The 18,528-nt window shown below is 41.2% G+C and overlaps 2 protein-coding genes across 2 annotated transcripts in view; one reads left to right on the top strand and one right to left on the bottom strand.

Annotated features, from left to right (window-relative positions):
* The first annotated feature begins 150 nt into the window (after nt 1-150).
* SPRTN (SprT-like N-terminal domain) lies at nt 151-5,620 on the top strand. The gene is made up of 5 exons (XM_014875119.2): nt 151-541; nt 1,750-1,849; nt 2,648-2,776; nt 3,586-3,853; nt 4,146-5,620. Exons 1-5 carry the CDS (start codon nt 264-266, stop codon nt 4,865-4,867), a joined length of 1,497 nt encoding a protein of 498 aa, XP_014730605.2. The 5' UTR covers nt 151-263; the 3' UTR covers nt 4,868-5,620.
* Nucleotides 5,621-14,248: 8,628 nt separating this feature from the next.
* The window catches only part of EGLN1 (egl-9 family hypoxia inducible factor 1), a 34,089-nt gene continuing 29,809 nt past the window's right edge, over nt 14,249-18,528 (bottom strand). The window contains exon 5 of the mRNA XM_014874379.2: nt 14,249-17,010. Coding sequence (XP_014729865.1) covers nt 16,946-17,010 — 65 coding nt within the window. The 3' untranslated portion in view covers nt 14,249-16,945. The remainder of the gene's footprint in view (nt 17,011-18,528) is intronic.

Genomic DNA, 18,528 nt, shown 5'->3' on the forward strand with positions numbered 1-18,528 from the left:
CGGGCGGGCGAGGGCGGAGGGAAGGGAAGGAAGGGTCAGAGGGAAGGGAAGGAAGGGGCGGAGGAAAGGGAAGGGAAGGGTTGGAGAGAAGGGAAGGGAAGGAAGGGGCGGAGGGGACTCTGCCGGCGCGCGCAGCCGGAAGGACGCGGTGGCGACAGCAGCAGCAGCCCGCGGGTCGGTGCTGCGCGTGCGCCGCGGCGGCTGCGGATCCCGGTTGCCGATCCCGGTTGCGGCTCTGCCGGCCGACGGGAGCTGTACTCGGGATGGAGGACGAGGATTTCTTGTTGGCCCTCAGGCTGCAGCAGGAGTGGGAAGAGCAGGACAAGGCAGCGGTAGAGGCGGCGGCGGCAGCGACAGCGGCAGCGTGCCCTGATGTCTCTCCGTACCGCTCGTCCCTCCGCCCGCTGTCGGTGGTGGACGAGGCGTGGGAGCTGCTGGACCCCAGCCCCGACGTGCACGGCCTGTTCGTGCATTTCAACCAGACGCTCTTCTGGGGCAAGCTGGAGGCTGTCACGGTGTCCTGGAGCCCCCGCATGACCAGGTGCGCCACCGGGGGTTGTGGGGCCGAGCGCCGGCCGAGCTCCTGGGGCTGCCCTGTCCCGGGGGCCGGGGGATGTGTGGCGGCGGTCGGCAGGGCCGGGAAGGCGGCGGGGAGGCCGATCCGTGTGTTCGGGGAGCTGCCCGCCGCGCCTCCGCCGGCCCTGGCCGTGTGCGCGGTGTCGGGGCGGTGAGAAGGACCGGCAGCCATGGAGCTCGGCGTGCGGCTGCCAGTGTCGGGGAGGAGCTGTCACTTGTCGCTCTGCGCTGCTCCTCGCTGTGCCCCGCTAGCGCCGTGCTGCTGCCACAGCTTCTCTTCCCGGGCACCTGAATGTCCTTACGGCGGAGCCCGTACGGCGGGACATGAGTTGGTCGCTGTCGTTGTCTCCCTTGCCTTGCATCTGTCGTCCCTGGCAGCTGTCAAGGACTTTCCTCGAGATGCAGGCAAGCCGAAGGGAGTTAAAACGGAAGAAATTAGATGATATGTGCGGAACTCACGTAGTCGTGTTTTGGTTCTCAGTCTTTATGATAATTTTACTGCACGGCAGAAAGGCAAATATGAACTAATAATAGTGTATTAGAAAAATTTAGAATAGACTAGGAAGGGGCATAGAGAAGAAATCTGAGGTTAAACAAACCCAGGAATCTTTGAAGTGCAGTCTGCAGTTCTGCAGCAGATGCAATTGCTGGTGGCTGGAGTCCCGCCACCTCTTACACTCTGCTAGTTGCAGTATTCTTTAGACAATTGGAAATAGTCGGCTATTGCACTGATAGAGGACTAACTCAGTAGGACTAACACAGACAAAAAAAGTAGTGTTTGCTGGATTAGTGCACAGAAGTATGTAGGTCCGGTATGAGTCAAAAGTTGATGAAGGGTGGGAAATGAAATTGAAACAATCAGCAATTAAGTCAGTGTTTGCTGCCATGAATCTCCAGCCTCTGTGTAATGTATTTCAGTCCATCACAAGTTCTAAAGGAAACATTCTTCTGCTTTCAAAACAGGTTTTTCTACTCTAAGGAACTTGGGGATTTTTTTTCTTTGCTTAACTGTGCTGAGTTTTTCAAGTAACTGCTCAAAGTGATCTTATTCCATGTTCTGAGTGACCTAGCATGTGTTTACAGGGGATGACATTTTAACTTAAATTCTCTGTTTACTTTATGTGCTGCAGAAACAAATAGATTTTCATATTTGCTTTCTGCTTTTCCTTTCAGCTCTGCTGGTATCTGTTCATATCACGAAAGAAGTGGGTTGTGTTCCATTCGTCTCAGTGAGCCGCTTCTGAAGTTACGGCCCAGGAAGGATCTTGTGGAGGTATTTAAACGTGGCTTATGAATCTGCACATAAAGTGTATTGTGCCCGCCCCCCCTCCTTCTGCTTCATACAAAGATTTAGATTTCATAGTGGGATTCCTTTATGTAGTAACTTATAGATCATAAAATAGTGGTGGCTTTACTGTTATGTTTGTGTGGCTTGTGTTGCAGTACCATGGCAGTCTTTAGTTTTATGTTTCTAAGTGGGCAACTCCAAGCAGATGTCTAAAGGCAGTTTATTTTATTGACTTTATATAGAGAAAAAACAACCTCAAGTTTTTAACCCCTAAATTATCCTTTAATACTCAAACCAAACATAGACTGTAGTTTCGAAAGGACCAACAGCAAAAATAGAAGGATGTAGGATATGACTTAACATGACTTTTTGTTGTTTCTTGGGCCTCTGCCAGAGCTGCTGCTTTGAGCTGGCTGAACATTCATATTTGCCTAAGAACAGAAATGCTGTAGAGTTTTAGCTTGCTCAAAAGTGGCACTTTTTTGGGGTTGTGTAGAGGATGATGTCTTTAAAGATGTGATTAAGTTTGAGGATTATTTCTCTGTTTTGGAATGCTGCTTATTGTAATGATATTCTGCAGTGTGTTTTAGTGATGTGGGAATAGGGGTAATTTGGTTTGACAGATCAAAGTATTATGTTTTTATGACCCAGACTGAATATGTGAATAATCAAAGATATGATCAGTACTACAATCAGTGTAGAAGAGTAAAATCCTTGCAGCTTAATAATGAAAATGAAAATGCAATGCTTTTCATTGAATACCTAATGGTTTCATCATTTCAGACATTGTTGCATGAAATGATCCATGCCCTGCTCTTTGTTACTCATAACTACAAAGACCGTGAGTCTCATGGACCAGAGTTCTGCAAGCACATGCGTCGCATTAATCTCTTGACTGGAGCCAATGTCACAGTAAGATTAATCCTCTTCACCTGATTTCATAGATTTTCTTTCTTTTCTTTCTTTCTGATTTAATAATAATTTTCTTCCTGATTAGCTGTTTTAGTTAATTGGTGAGGAATACATAACATTCTTGTTAGACATTCCACAGTTGGTCCCAATATAAATTTGCATCCAAGTGTGTGCCAGTTCCATAGTTATTTTGTTGGAAACAGTGGTGGGAACAGGTTGAGGAAGATGTGGTGAGTTATTAGTCATATAATTTTCAGGTATGTTCTCTGTAAGAAATTTTCGTTAAGCTTTTGTGGTAAACTAGAAACAGCTTAATGGTAGCAGGGACAGAAGTGTTCCATGTGAAGAGCAGTCAAGATTTATGTCAATAGATGATAATGATATTTATGTCAATATTTAAAAATAATATATCTAATTAGATCAGTTAAGGTAATAACAAGGTATAACTGAATAACTGAAAGGAGAATACAATACTGGTGTTGTTTGCCATGCATTCTAAACAATTCATCTTCTAGGTAAAATTGTAGATAGAATTCCAAAGTAATTTTATTGCATTTCAAACAAGATAACCAGGACGTATTCCTGCATATCCTGTCTTTTTTTTAAAAGCTTTGTTTGAATGGTAGCTGAGTGTTGATCAAATTTTACTCAGGTCCAGCTCTTTTAACTGCTAATATAAAAATCACAGCAGTAGTGGAATTGAATGGAAATAGACTTTTTTAAAAATATTATAGAGCTAGTGATATAAAATGTGTAACTTCCTGAATGACTGGGGGTTTTTTTGTTTGTTTTTTTTCTGTTTAACGTAGATCTATCACAATTTTTACGATGAGATTAATTTGTACCGCCAGCACTGGTGGCGATGCAATGGCCCCTGCCAAAACAGAGCGCCTTACTTTGGATATGTGAAGCGTTCAATGAACAGAGCACCCTCTGCACATGACTTCTGGTGGGATGAACATCAAAGGACGTGTGGGGGCACGTTCACAAAAGTGAAGGAACCAGAGAAATTCTCAGAGAAGTCCAAGCAGAAAACCCAGACAGCAAAACCTCCACATTTCAAGTCAACTAACAAAGGTATTTTATGATTTTCTTTTCCAAACTGATTTTTGTCCAGATGTTTTCTTGAACAAATGTGGACCAAACACTACATAAGCTTGATTTAGATGCTACTGTTACACAGCCAAAGAACAGGGTCTCTTTGTTTGTGCACTTCTAGGCTGCTCCTCAACTGAATTGTCTACAAAAAATTTCGTTTCGTGCATTATTTTCAAGCAGCAGATATTTTTGTGTGAAGCACCTCAAATACTAAGCTCATGATTTTTTTAATGAAAAAATTATTAACTTAGTTTTTAATCTGATTTTGCAGGCAATACACAAATGCAAGGTATGCAAGACCTGACTCCTTTTAGTGGAATGGGATATCGGCTTGGAGGAGGAGATGGTGTACTTTCTGAGAAAAACACAAATGCCAGCAGCTCCACTGAAAATAGTGAAGTGCATGGCTCACTGCATCATTCAGCAGTAAGGATAATGCCAATCCCTAAAAAGGAGAAAAAACTGGAAAAATTACCCCACAGTGGCATCTTTCTGTTTCATGCCAATGGTGCCAGTGAGAAGAGCAACTTATCTTTAAAGCGTGAGTTTCCGAAACCATGTGCTGCTAGTGCAGAAGATGATGAGAACGACTGTGGGTTCCCTGCTAGGGTGGCTCGTGTTGCTGAAGAAACGTCAAGCCAAGGCTCACCAGTTGGCAAGAGGGCTATGCCATCTTCTAACTGGTCACCAAAACGAATTTGTTTGGAGCAGACCCCAAGAGCTCAGGGTGCATCTGAGAAAAAACGCTTAGAATGTGCTAATACACTGCAGCGATGGCCAAAAGAGGAAGATAAAACTGCCTTTGAAAAGTATTTCATCCAAAAGGGGGGTACTGATGTCACTACAACTACAAAAAGCAGAGCTGAACTTCCAGAGTCCTCTGCAGGTCCCAGCAATCCTGTGAGGCAGGATAGAAGAGTCAGTTGTCCTGTCTGTGAGACTGATGTTTTGGAATCTAAAATAAATGAACATCTTGATTCTTGTCTTGCGTAAAACAGCAGAAAGTTTCTTAAAAAGGTAAACCAGGGCTGGAAGCATTGTTTGAAAGGTAATTTGCTCAGGGTTTGTTCAGCTGTGGTTACACCCCTGTGTGCCTGTTCTGAAATGGAATTTAAAATGTAAGTGACCTCCGTATCCTCATGCTAGTAAGTAAAAATTGTGTTGAATGCTGCTAGGAATATCGGTAAAGACTGTTCCTGGAAATGTCATAAAAGCTTTCATGATTTCCCAGTTAAACTTCCAGTGCTATACAGGACAAATTAGGATTAAAGGGACATTACCTGCCAGTCTGTATTCTTCTGGAAGCTAGCTAGGTTCTTGGTTAGCAGGCCAGTCAGTTGAGTGCTAAAGCCATTGTGCCATGAAAAGTTATGAGTGCCAGGCACATGTGTTTTCCATGTGAGCTTCCTGAAACGTTCTCTTGCTGCACTAAGGTATTTAACGGGTTAAACATTAAGCAGTTTTATTCCTTACAACCAGTAAAACTGACTGTATGTATATTTGCTTAAAAAAAAATTAGTTTTATATAAATAGCTTTTAAACAAAATTGGTTTATATCTTCTTACTGTGATTTTAAATGGCTGTATCAGCCTGGTTTGTAGATGTTTACAGTATTACTGCTGCTCTCTTAACTCATTTTAAATACTTTGTATTTTAAAAATTATTGACACTACAGAAGATTAATGTAAATTACTTTGTTCTTGCATACTTTGAATAAATTGTTACTGAAGTTTAAATTTCCACTAAGCCTGGCCATTTTGTGTCATTTACCAGTGGGTTCACCTATATATTTGCTGACAATCTTGTTTATTAGAGCCTTTCTGTATTAACACTTTTCCTTCTTAAATTTCCCTGTAAAAACAGGTGCTGGTGCTGCTTTCAACTGCTGCTTTCTCCATCCTGTTTTAAACAGTTTCCCTAATGTTGCACTTCTGTGAAAAATTTTACAAATACTGATAGTAAAACTTGCTTTGCCATGTTAAATTTACATACTTCCTTATTAAAGCTGCAGCATTTATCAGTGTTTCCAGTGATACTTGACATTTTCAAGGACAGGACTACCAAGAAATATTTGTATTATCTTATGTTTTTAAGATGAGGATGAGAGTTGTACCACAAAGTATCTCTCATGTTGTGAAGCATTTTTGAGAGATCTTTCCATTAAAATTGCTCTCTGCACTTTCCTCATTTTTCTTTCCTACTGGGATAGATGGGAGTAAAGGAGAAGGGTTGAGGGTATTATTAAATGTGGGGATTTTTTCCTGGTGTCTTCTTTTACTTCTGAATTGTTCATTTGAACAACAAACAGAAAATAAATGAAGAATTGAGTAGGCTGTTGAGGGAGGGGGGAACTTAAGCTGTAGGCAAGTCTGTCCCTCATATACACAGGTCCTAAAATAGATCATTGTCCAAACAATTGAGCAATTCTGGATTAGCTATGGAAAAATAGCACCTCTGTCATATGTTTTTACAAGGAAGTATTCTAATACCAGGACCTCTTTTATCCAGAGAGGAAGGCTTTGCAGTTGCTATTTATTGCAGGGTGTTATTAATGGGTCATGGCTACCTTCATTTTGGGTATTTACTACAAATGCTGTTTGTGTAAAATGTTGTGCTTGAATACAGTGTCCTACCCACAAGGTAACTACTAGTATGTTTTTAAAATACACTGCTCAATTTGGGTCAAAGGTGAGAAATTTCATCTTCTCTATTGGTTGTCTTTGTCCTTGAGTGAGTTTAGATACTGCCTGGAACAACACAAGCTGTCAGTGAGCCTTGAACAAACACGCTTCACTGAAATGCAGCATAAGTTGCCTGAATGGAAATCTGAGAAACAAGTTAATAGACTCGATTTCTGAGGCAAAGCAGCTATGAAGGAGGGTCAAGCCTGTGTGTGCATTTTGTCAGCAGAAGGTTCTGCAAAGTACAGGAAAAAGCTATCTCATTTTGTGGTGACCTACTAGGATTGCTCCGGATAATTCAGAGAGGAATTCCAGACATCAGAACTATCTAAGTGGGGCTTACTTGGCTCTTTCATTATTACCATAAGAGACTGCTCTTCAGTTACCTTGAAATTGGTTATCAGGCAAGAAATCTTGAAGGTCTAATATTAGGAAGTATTTTTTACTTTATGGAAATGTTATCTAGGAATTTTTCATCATACTTGACTTCTGATGAAGCAGTGAGAAGAATTTTTCTCAGGGCTCCTAAAATGTATTAGTATCTTGCAAGAAGATATACAATAGAAATAGTCTGTTTTAGAACATATATTAAAAGCAATAGTGGGCATTCACCTCTCCTTTAGTCCAACCTCTATTTGTTTTCACCTGGTATATCTGGGTCACATGGAGAAGTGTATTCTCACAGCCAGTTCAACCCTAATGCCTGTGCATAAGCTGATGAGGAAACTATTTACGTCTAGCTGGAAGCAGGCCCCTCAGGCAGGGGCTGCTCAGAGTGTGGAATCAGGAATCTGGTATCTGAGCCATCTTTCTAGGAACATTTTCCAAGAGAACAACCAGAGAAATATTGCTCATTTGGAACAGGCTGTGCTGCCTGCCTCTGGGCCAGCATAATGAAGGTCACCAGGTAATAATCTAGTACAAAATCAAAGGCTAGAGAGGGCTTAGTCATAACTGGACAAGAAGTGAATAACAATTCCTGAGGTGCGAAGTAGCTATTCAAACTTCCCTTGGTGCAGGAGGACGTGCAGTAGACTAAATGGCTTGTGAGGGTTTTCTTCCTCCTGTGTTCTTCTGGAGCCCCTCAGTTCTCCTGCGTTTTCCATACACAAAGCATCTCGTCAAGTAAAGCAAGATACATTTCACTGAAGGCTAACACTAAGAAGGAATCAACAGCAAGTTTCTGAGGAAAAAGTCAGATGGACATCTCTTCCAAGTGTTTGGAGCAATCCATGATGATGGTGGGATGATGCAGACTATTCTGGCTGGAGAAGGTTAAGAAACTCCCACCACGGCAGTTTGCTTCACCACTGCTGGCTCTGGCCATCCTAGAACACCATGTCTGTGCCTTTTGTCGCATCTTGTCACCTTAAATTGAAAGGCCACTAAAAGGTTGGACCGGGTGACCTGGTGAGGTTACACCTGGCCTACATCCCCCTAGGAGCATGTTTGTGGCTGCCTGACATGGTGAAGGCAGCAGCAGTGAAACCGCTGGTCTCCAGCAGCTGCTCCTTTAACAAATAGCCAGCATTCATCAGTTTTACTCTCCAAACTGAAATGCCCAAGTTCTTACTTGCATCTGGAGTACTACAGCTGTCTTGAAGCCTTGGGATTTAAGAAACTATTTTTTAAAATTTGAATATAAAGACTCTGCATAAAAATTACCCTTGAAGTGTGGTTTGTGGGCAGACAGGCCATGAAAGAGACTTGCATTTCACTATATGTGAAAATACGTGTGTGTGATTTCATAGACTACTGTGTATGAAAATAAAAACCAAGACCCCAGCTGTGTGTAGCTTTGGGATCTTTCAACACGCCGTTAGGTGGCACTCCTTACACGTAAGGAATTGTTATTTCTTCCTCTCGAACCTGTGCAGGGAGAGAACAGAGTGCAGGATTGCAGGTTCGTATTTCACCTACACTGCACTCCAGGCTGAACGTGGACCAGCAGCAACCCTGACTGGACCACAAACGAGGTAAAGGAGGAGGAATAGTGGTGATGGGGGGGGCGGAATTTACAGCTAATAGGTTCTCTGAGTGATTCTTTAACTTTGCTGCAAGAAGGACTGGGAAGATGAGAGAGCAGCTCATTTTTCTAGTTCAGGGCTCAGGAGTAACCCCAAAGGCATCCTTCCGTGGGTTACAGATCTCGCTCTGCTTGCATCTGTTACAGTGACAAAGCTAATTTTCTGTCACCATTTGGCATCAACACAGCTCTGCAAGAGATGAAGTATAGAGTTTTAGGAAGCCAGAGGGGTTTATAAAACACAAAACTCCTGTGCCTCGGCTAAGCCAGGGAGCCAGAGGGGTGTAACAGCTCCAGGGAAGAGCAGTATACTATAGGTGTGAAAGGTTAAAATGGGATATGGCCATGGCCTTAATTCCTCTGTTTCCTTTTCGCTTCTGCCACGCCAGGCTGCTTTAAGACTCGATTTAATTTCTAAGCAGGTGCAGCAGCTTGGCCTCAATAGCTCACCCTGTCTCTGTTCCATCCATCACCTTTCGTTCACATAATTTTGCCTTAGTATGTCTCGGACGTGACATTTCTTAAACGGTATAACAAAGAATTTTTGAAGGGGCAAAACCCAACAAGTCAAGTATTCGGCTTCACAGTGGCTTAATTTAAAAGCAGTGATTATTTTATTTAACTGATGTCCATCTCTGGATCATAGTTTTTTGTGTTTACTGCAAGTATCTTCTCTTCAGAGCTGTTACTAGTGGCATAAAAAGTGTAGGGGAAGATGTGGGCTAGAGCTCAGTGAAGGCCTGGTACAGGATATGAGCTATAGGAACTTGGTTTTGTTGGGGGTTTTAATTCTTCTTGTGGCTACAGTAAGCAATTTACAAAGGCAGGATTTACATTAACAGTACCTACATGGGAAATTTAATTTAAAGAAGAGAAAAGCAAAGGTGGCTGAATATGGAAACAAGTTTCCTGCAGAGGTCGTGGAGTGTCCATCCTTGAAGATACTCAAATCCCAACTGCAAGTGGTCTTAGGCAGCCAGATCTGTGTGACCTTGTTTAAGGGCAGGAGAGCTGGACCAGACCACCTTCAGGAGCCCCTTCCCACCTAAACAGCCCTGGTTTCCACCTAACAACCCCAGGAGCACTTCAGGTCAAACTGAAATTACAGCTGAAGGCAATTAAGGTACACCTGCTTGTACCTTGCCCTGGTACAGCCTAGAGGTGCTGACACCATCTCTGACCATCAGCTGATTCCCAGATGTGCGTTTCTTCCCTCCCTGCAAGGTCTGGCCTGGGCAGCTCTCATTACTGTCACCACGCAGACCATGGGGATGAGGGATAAGTCTCCTGTCACACGCATCAGACACTGGGGCACTTCAGGAAGGAGCTGGGCAGGTGCCGTGACACAAGGACAGGTACAAGGAAGCTCTGCCCTGCCAAGCCTAATTGCTGAATCCTCTCCAAGTTCCACTGTGGGGGGGAAGGATTATCAACCCTGCAGACAGCATGAATTAAAACTCAGACTTAATTAACTTTGAATGTACCTAGAAGAGATTTAGAATGCCAGAAAAGCACCTCATGAGAGGAAACAGGAGGTATTTCATGCACTACAAAACCTTAAGTCTATCCAAGCTATCAGGCAGCATTTCCCAGGCAATATGGCAGAGTCAAAACAACTCTTCCAAGAGGTCTCACGGCTGACATTTGGGCTTAGGCTTGGGCCATGAAATGCAATGTTGCTGAAGCAGACACACATCCCAAGTGACAAGCAATCCCATGACGCCACCTGCTCTCTCTCTCATTGCTGTATCCCGCTCCCGGTGTCCCAGTCACAGCCTGGCCACAGGTGGCCTCCCACTCCCCGCCTGCCTTCTGGGATTTGTATAAGCCTTGGGTTGATCGTGCAGTACGTGCCCTCCCTCCTCATCTCATTGCATAATGTTGCATGGTTGCAGAGTTACAGAAACTCTCAGCTAGATACTGTAATTTCCTAATGTGCTATTTTAAATAAAGGGTTAAATTAAAAAAAAAAAAAAAACAAACTCAAACAGGTATAATGTTCTTATAGTGCGAGTGAGAAAAAAAAAAAAGTAGTCAAAGAAGTTTAGAAATTGTTACCTACACCCCTTCGGGAGTTCTTCTAGATCCAAGAACTATTTAGGATTGAAGAGAGTTAACTTTGTACAGTTTCTGCTTGTTCATTAAAATATGACAGTGCAGAACACATGCCCAGCACCACATTACTCATTATTATGTTGTGGCTGGGGAAGGGGAAGTGAAGGGAAAATAAATATGCCCAATGTGACAGCTCAAACTTTGCTCTTTACTATCGAGAACACCATCAGCTGGACTCTAATCTCAGAAAACAGATTGTTATTACCCACGGCCCTTTGGCAAACATTAGCAGTGTCCACAATCACATTTTCCCCGAGGAAATATTCTCCTTGATGTCCAAAGATGTTCTCAAGTGCTCCTATAAAAACAGTTCTGAAGTGTCTTTTGGCTCTGGTAACTCATGATACAGCACTCACCAAAACTGTACTTTTCAGATCTAGGGGTGGTGACATTTAGTTTGTTTCTGTAGTGGTTGGTTGATTCACTCCTATCTTACTGCACGAAAAAAATTCATGGGATTCCAACAGCCATTAACCAGCTCCAAAATTCTCATTTCCTTCTTTTCCTTAGAGCTGCCACCATGTCTTCTGCTATCATGCCATCTTTTTTAATAGATTTATAAAGCTTGCTTACATGCAGTAACATAAGCAAGGCACATTTACAAACGAAGTGACCTGCCTTCAGATACTTCTGAGGTTCTTTTCTTGGCTTTTTGGTTGACCCTTGCTTTCTGTAGGTAGAAAAATACCAGCTCACAACCCAATATGATATTCAGGCACTAGGCTTTTCATTTGAGAGTAGGAGACAAATCTTTACACATCAGTTATGCTGGCTTCATCTTTGGCTTTTAAATAAAATAAAATAGAACCACATCAGCCCTTGAAATAAACCTAGGAGAGGAACTGGTTCCACCCCAGCAAAGCACTCTGACACAGACAGACAAACCCACAAGGAGTGCTGGATATTCAGAATATTCAGAGACAGAATTTTACTTCCCGTCTCCAACATTGTAAAGTATTTTAAAGTACAATAAAGTATTTTAAAGAGATAATGGGTTTTAGTTCAGATGCTGCCCTGAAGTGTGTGCCTTGTATCGCACAGCTTGCCTGTATGTGATCCTGGTAAGTTGTTAGCCCATCTCTGTGTTTTACACCCCTCACACTCTGATGAGGCATGCCCTGCAAACTTTTAGCCATACGGAAAGGATGATACTGGACTTAGAGGCTAAATGAGCCAGTCACTTCTTCCAGCATTTATTGCCATGTTATATACAAAGACAGTTACAGTAAATTCTCCAGAAGACCCCATAAACTATTGCCATTAGAAGTTTAATCCCAAACTGCATATTTAATAAGGGGAAAGTCCAACAACTTACTTTTGGAATACAGACAAGGAAACAAACTCCTAGTTCAAGTAAAGTTATGAACATCTCATCTTCAGAGATAAAAATATGCTTGTTTGCAATACACATCCATGAAGAAAAGGATGGATGAGATGCATCAACTGTTTTTTCTGAGATAAACATATTGTTTATTCTTTTTCCCCACACTTCATGTTCCTCCCAAAGCAGACACCTATAGCATATATTTAATTGGAATGTCCCATATTCTTCATACCTACCCCACACGTTTTATCTTGGTCTCATGTGCCAGTCTCTTCACATCCTACTTTACTATTTCTATTCAGCTCATTACTTTCTCCCTCTCCTGCTAAAGACTTGTGACTATCCCCAACAGGTTGGCAAGTTACATCTCATCTGTCCTTTCCAATTTTAGAGCCAACTCATTTGGGAGCTATGAGTTTGGGTGGTTTTTTTCGTATTTCAGGAAAGGGATAAGTGTTCTGTATATTCACTCAACTTCAAAGCCATCAGGAAAAGCTTGATGAAACTCAGTAAGCGGTAGTAAAAGTCAACAGAGAAAATTCTCTGAAACTGGTTTTGTCCGGTAGGAGAGAGGACCTTGAAACCTGCTTCTGTCAGCTGCTATCCACCCCTAACAGACAGGGTCAAGCAACTCTGATGCAGCAGATGTTCCAGAGTGAACACAGCTCCTGTACAAACAGACTTACACGCGCAGTAATTACTTACATTCAAGCTTTACATGTGAAAAATAAAAATAAGCTGAAAATGGGAGACCGGAGATCAATACTTCTACCCCCTCCAAAAAGCAGGTGATATCCAAATCCAGCTGAGACCCATAAATTTCTTCAAAGTCTTTGCTGTTCAGTACTCATAAATTCCTACCAAGTATTTGCAAGAGCATGCACCTATCTGCATGCCTGCAGGCAAGGTACAAATGCTAGACTGCTGGAGTTTTGCGACTTTGAGTTTGCTCTTGTCGCTCGGCATTCTCCCCCTCTTCAAAGCATTCAGCACGCACAGAAATGGCACTTTTCAGTCTGGCCATACTTACCAGTCTGATGGAGATGTGATCTTTCCACTGCTGAAGTGGTCAGCAAAGCCAGATGTTTTACATCTGATACAGGCTGTCAGCACTCAAATCTGCAAATGTCTTTTCTGAGAAACACCCAAGAGAAACACTTCATTTTCCCTGGTGCAGTGTTTCACTATGCAAAACAATCCCTCTGCATATTGTCCTCCACAATGTGATAATTTAAAAAACAAAACAAAACCCAAACCAGGTCTACAGAGGACGGTTGCAAGAAAGGCTTCTTCCTTGTTCAATGTAAAACTAGGATGGGGAAGAGGTACTTTCAAGAGAACTTTTAAGAAATATACAGCACTGAACATGGAAAAAACTTCAAAGCACTTTACCATCTGCTCAGTGCTGCTGCACTTGTGTTTCAACTAAAAAAATGCCAAGAACCATCACCTTAGAGCTGAAATGAGCACAACTGCCACCCAAGTGCCATAAAAGGTGCACTGACACTAGAGTCATCTGAAGATCCAGGTAACTGAACTAGCTGAAGACAGACAAGCACATGCAGGGGGCTTCATAAAAGCCAGAGTGATGTCAGAACAGACAGCTGTTTCCTTGATTACCATACAGTCATTACAAAACTCGTCAAAAGTGGAAGAATATTGTGTAGTGTCTCTTAGTTTTGCACCTGCAGACTGAGACCATTCTTCTGTCCTCTCTCAAGGGCCCATAATTCATTGGGAGCCATGTAAAAGTGAGGAGATCCCATTAACTTTACAAATCCTGTTTGAATGTGACTCATTCTCTACCTCACATACCTGTCAAAGGCAGTGAAAAAAACTGGAGCTGACTCTACATCATAATCACTCTTCAGAAAGCCTAAAAAGGGTCTTGCTTTTGAGGGAGGAAATCATCAGGAAAATGGTGACCACACCCTTGTAACTGTAGGCAAAGAAAAAAAGATCCCAGATTCTTCTCCAGAGCAGAAACAGCTCTGATTAAAAAAAAAAAATACAAAAACGAACAAAAAAACCCCACCAAACCCAGAAAACCCCAAACAGAAACCCACCAAAAACACAACAAAAAAATAACAAATGCAAACAAAAATCCCAACCAAACACCCACAACAAAACAAGCAAAATTCCACATACTCCCTTTATCAGAAGGCATTCATAAATTAGTTGCCACAGAGTAGTTTTAAAAGTTACAAAGATTACAAATAACCACATAGTTTTCAAGAACCTTTATACATCATCTTTTTAATTAGATTAGCTTTACAAGCAACTTGAGAGCTCTTTCATAATGAACACTGCTTTTGAAATTACACAACTTTATAGGCAACCTGTAAATGAATCCTGAATTTCTTTGCCTGCTATAGATAAAGGTCTCATATTTCACAGCCAGCTAACATCATGAATAAAAATAGCATTATGAAGCTTTATTTTTAACCAGGACTAGACACATACAGATCATAAGACAGTTTAAAAAATAGTTTTAAAACAAGGACCTGCTTGGTGATGCTCAAGACTGAATATTCAACCGACATGAAATGAACAGTTTCTAAAGGACATGGAAGAAATGGCTGACCTGATTTGTCGACCCTGTTGTAATGACTTATATGGAGTGAAAAATTAAGCACTTTTTAAACCTGTCTGGCAAGCACAAACCTACAGTGTGATTAGAATTTGATACGCTGTTTAACTGCAGCGGTTTGAATTACAGAGGGACTGAAATGAGTTTAAAGGCTTATGCCTACATTTCTAAAACAAAACCAAACTTCTGTTAAAGGAGTACTAATGAAGATGAAGAGGTGATTTTTTTGCTTGTTTCATTGGTAGCCTAAAAGCACTGCAGACCAGACAGTAACGAAGATTTGCACTCCTTGGCCAGGTTGGCAGAGGCACTTACAGTAAAGGTATCCTGTCTGTTTTTCTGGGAAGAAAAGAGGAAAGAGGAAGAGAACTGTACAGGGCAAGAACTTATTAAAAAGAGGAAAAGTGAAATCAAAACAGAACTGGGCTTTTTGTTGGTTCTCCTAAATTATATACCAATACTGAATTTTCCCCCCTTCTGTCAGTTTGCTACTAAACAATTAGCTTTTTCATGTTTTACATGAACAATAGTAATGTTTTTAATAAAAAATTACTGAGCTTTCCATAGAAAGGGTCTTTAATTGAATACAAACTATACAGATGCTAAAATTGTCACAAGTTGTAATATATACAGAAATATTTCTGTACACTCACATTGTTTTGGCTAAGTAAGGAAATAAGGGACAGATAGAAAAATGCAGTGGGTAAGGTGAACAACCCCCAAACTCCTGTAAATATGAATGCTGTCTTTGATAGGTTTGCTTTAGTTTTCTCAAGCTTTTAAAGCTCAGGAAAAAAAGGAAAGAAGAAGAAGAAAAAAAAAATCCGTGTCCAAAACATCCATTTCTTAAAAATAAGAATATCACAGTTTCTGCACATCTCACTTTTATTCTGTGATGTCCCATCTCCTGGATAAAATAAAAACAATGTAAAAGAAAGCAAATGTTTTCTTACTAAATATATACCTCAGTATTGATCAAAGGGCAGTGCCTTTTTGGGGAAATCCTTCAGCAACAATGAAAATTTAAAGATGTATTATTGCACAAGGAGCCTACAGAGTGATGCACTTCAGCTTCAGTGTGCTGACCACCTCCTTGATACTATATAATAGATCAAGGTGTCAACTTACAGACTGCATGGGACACCAACATTTGAAAAGGAAATTTAAAAAAGTGAATTTTAGATATTCTATTAACTTATATACAAAGGGAAGGAGGGTGACAAGTATTTTTTAGAAAAGGGAGAAAGCTCAAAAATTTCTGTCAAGTAAGTAAGGAGGTTCTGGGTACCTCTAATAGCCTAGGAAAGCCCTTGTATATTCTTGTAACTTGATGGTATTTACCAGGTCCCCAAAGCCAATGACAGCAACCGATAGTGTCAAGTTCACTTAGTGCCAGTCACTTAAAAAATAAAAAACAACCAAACAAACATCCCCCCTCCAAAAATAAAAAAAAAAAGAAACCAAAGAAAAAAGAAAAGAGACAGAAACTTTCCATCTGTGGATTCAACATACAAAACCACAAACTGAATGTTACTAATAGCAAGATACTGATTTGCTTTTGTTAATAAGGTTCAAGAGAACATAGTCAAAAAAAAAAAAAAACCAAAACAAAAAACAAACAAACAAACAAAACCCCCCCCAAAAACAATACAGCAGCAATCTTTAAAAGTTAAGATTAGTGTGAGATATGATATAAAACAATCAGGTTTTTAGCTGGTAATTAAAGTGCTCCTTTTCTGACTTAAGTTGTAAAAAAAATTAAAGTGATTATCAGTTACTGGCAACCCTTACATTAAATTAGGTCTTTCATGGCAGAGGAGAACAGTATGAACAGTTTTACAAAAATAGATCCATGTTATATTGGAGAATACTGCAATTTTTTTCCTTTTTTTCAGTTTTTCTTTTTTTTTTTTAAGACTCAATTTTGATAAACTGTACCTGGTCATACAAAAATTACCCAAAATTCAAACTTTTACCATATAAAAAAAGGGAGAGATGAAATGGATTCAGCTGAATGACAGGTCTGGCAAAATATAAGGATGGACAAATTCTATGTAGGGCACTTATTTATGTCCAGATGCATATGGTGTTTCTTACTGATTGCTTATCTTCTTCACATAAGCAGTCACAGGCCTGGAGTCACAATCATATAGTACAATGCTTCAGCAGTCAAAGAACCTTCTTTTTGATGCAACATTGAAACACTGTTTGCTTCCGTAATAAGATGTTGGTTTGTTGTTGATTTTCCTTTATCGTGTTATTCACATTCAAAAGTTAATAGATAGCATCAAGATTTATCAGGGAGAATAGCAAGGGGAGTTGCTAAATCAAAGGCTTATAAAACATCTTTCCCAACTGAGTCAGAAGGTTTATTAAGTTCAACCCTCACACCTTTTTCACCTGCAGAAATATGAAAAGGAAAATGGTATTTTTCAGCATTTATTGAAATACAGTCTAACAGTCTATATCACTTTCCAGAATGAAGTTTTACTATCAAAACACAATTTCCTATAAGCAAGAAAAACTCACACATATTCTGCATGGCTTTAGTTAGACTGACACTTATCCAAAAAATGAAGAGTTTTCTATTTCATGACATTTAATTCTATAATTTCATATATTATTGTCAGTAGAAAATAAATTGCATCTTGCACAATTCTGCTGCAGATATAGAGCAAAGAATGCAATTCTAATTGCAAATGAATACTGAAACCACAACAATATGGTAATATAAACCCATTACAGAGTAAACTGATACTGAAGGAGGAGGAATTTCTTCACAGATAAACATTGGAATGAGTTGCACAGGGATATGGTGGCGTCACCATCTCTGGCAGCACCATCTCAGTGACATTGTCTATTTGATAGGGTGGTGTTAGGTCATAGGTTGGATTTGATCATCCTAGAGGTCTTTTCCAACCTAACTGGTTCTGTGATTCTGTGAAATTTTAAACAACACAGCCTTCCTTCCTTAAGTGCCTGCAGTTTAGGGGGACCCTGGAAAGGGAGGTGGGCAGAGGGAAGAGCACCTTCCCTTCAGGCTTGAGCCCCTCCAACCATTTCTCTGCCCTCCCTTTGAAAGGGCAGCAGTTGAAGCTGTGCAGAGGCAACATCCAAGCTCTGATCCAGCAAGGCTGACTCCAGGAGCTGCAGAGTTGCACACTTGTGACATGAAGGCCAGCTTAGAGACAGACAGGCTTCCTGTGGAGGCCAGGCAGGCTGACTTCCTGGGAAGTCAACTGTGCCTTGCCAGGCATGTGCCACCAAGCAGTGGGACAGCCTGCCCTGCTGGAGCTGAGGGGTTCCCTTTGAAAGCCAGGCAGGAGCTGCACTGCTCTTGCCACTTCCAAAGTGCATGGTCACCAAGAGCACCAAGAGGGACTGGACTGAACTGTGCACAGCTCTGGGGCTGCTTAGGAGCTCCAGACAGCAATGAATGGAAGTCTCAGTTGGAAATGACTGGCACACATCCCCAACATCATTGGTTTCAGAGCTCTTGACAAAGCCGTGTTCCTGTGTGTGTGCACTTGCAGTACACCTGATTTTTGTTTATTTTTAAACTACTGTAACAAACATAAAATTGTGATGGCAAGTATAAGCATGACAGAAGTCCTAGACCATTTCTCCTTATAATGCTAATTTGAACAGGAAAATCAGATCAACTTCCTCTTAGGGGAGAAGCCAGAGAAGGAAAACAGATGCTAGAGAGGTGAAACTGGAAATCAAGGAAGTGAGTCCATTCTTTGATTACAGATTTTAATTTTAGGCTTTTGTTTTTCTAATATAAAAATGCTAGTCAAGTAAAGTTGTATTTACTTGTTGAATCCCTATACTCGATCAAAATGATCTCCCCAGAGTACTCATTTCTGCAGTGCCTTACAGTCTCTGGTGTATTTAATCTTTACATATATTAGGGAG

This window comes from Sturnus vulgaris, chromosome 3, assembly GCF_052056855.1.
Source record: "Sturnus vulgaris isolate bStuVul1 chromosome 3, bStuVul1.hap1, whole genome shotgun sequence".
NCBI lineage: Eukaryota > Metazoa > Chordata > Aves > Passeriformes > Sturnidae > Sturnus > Sturnus vulgaris.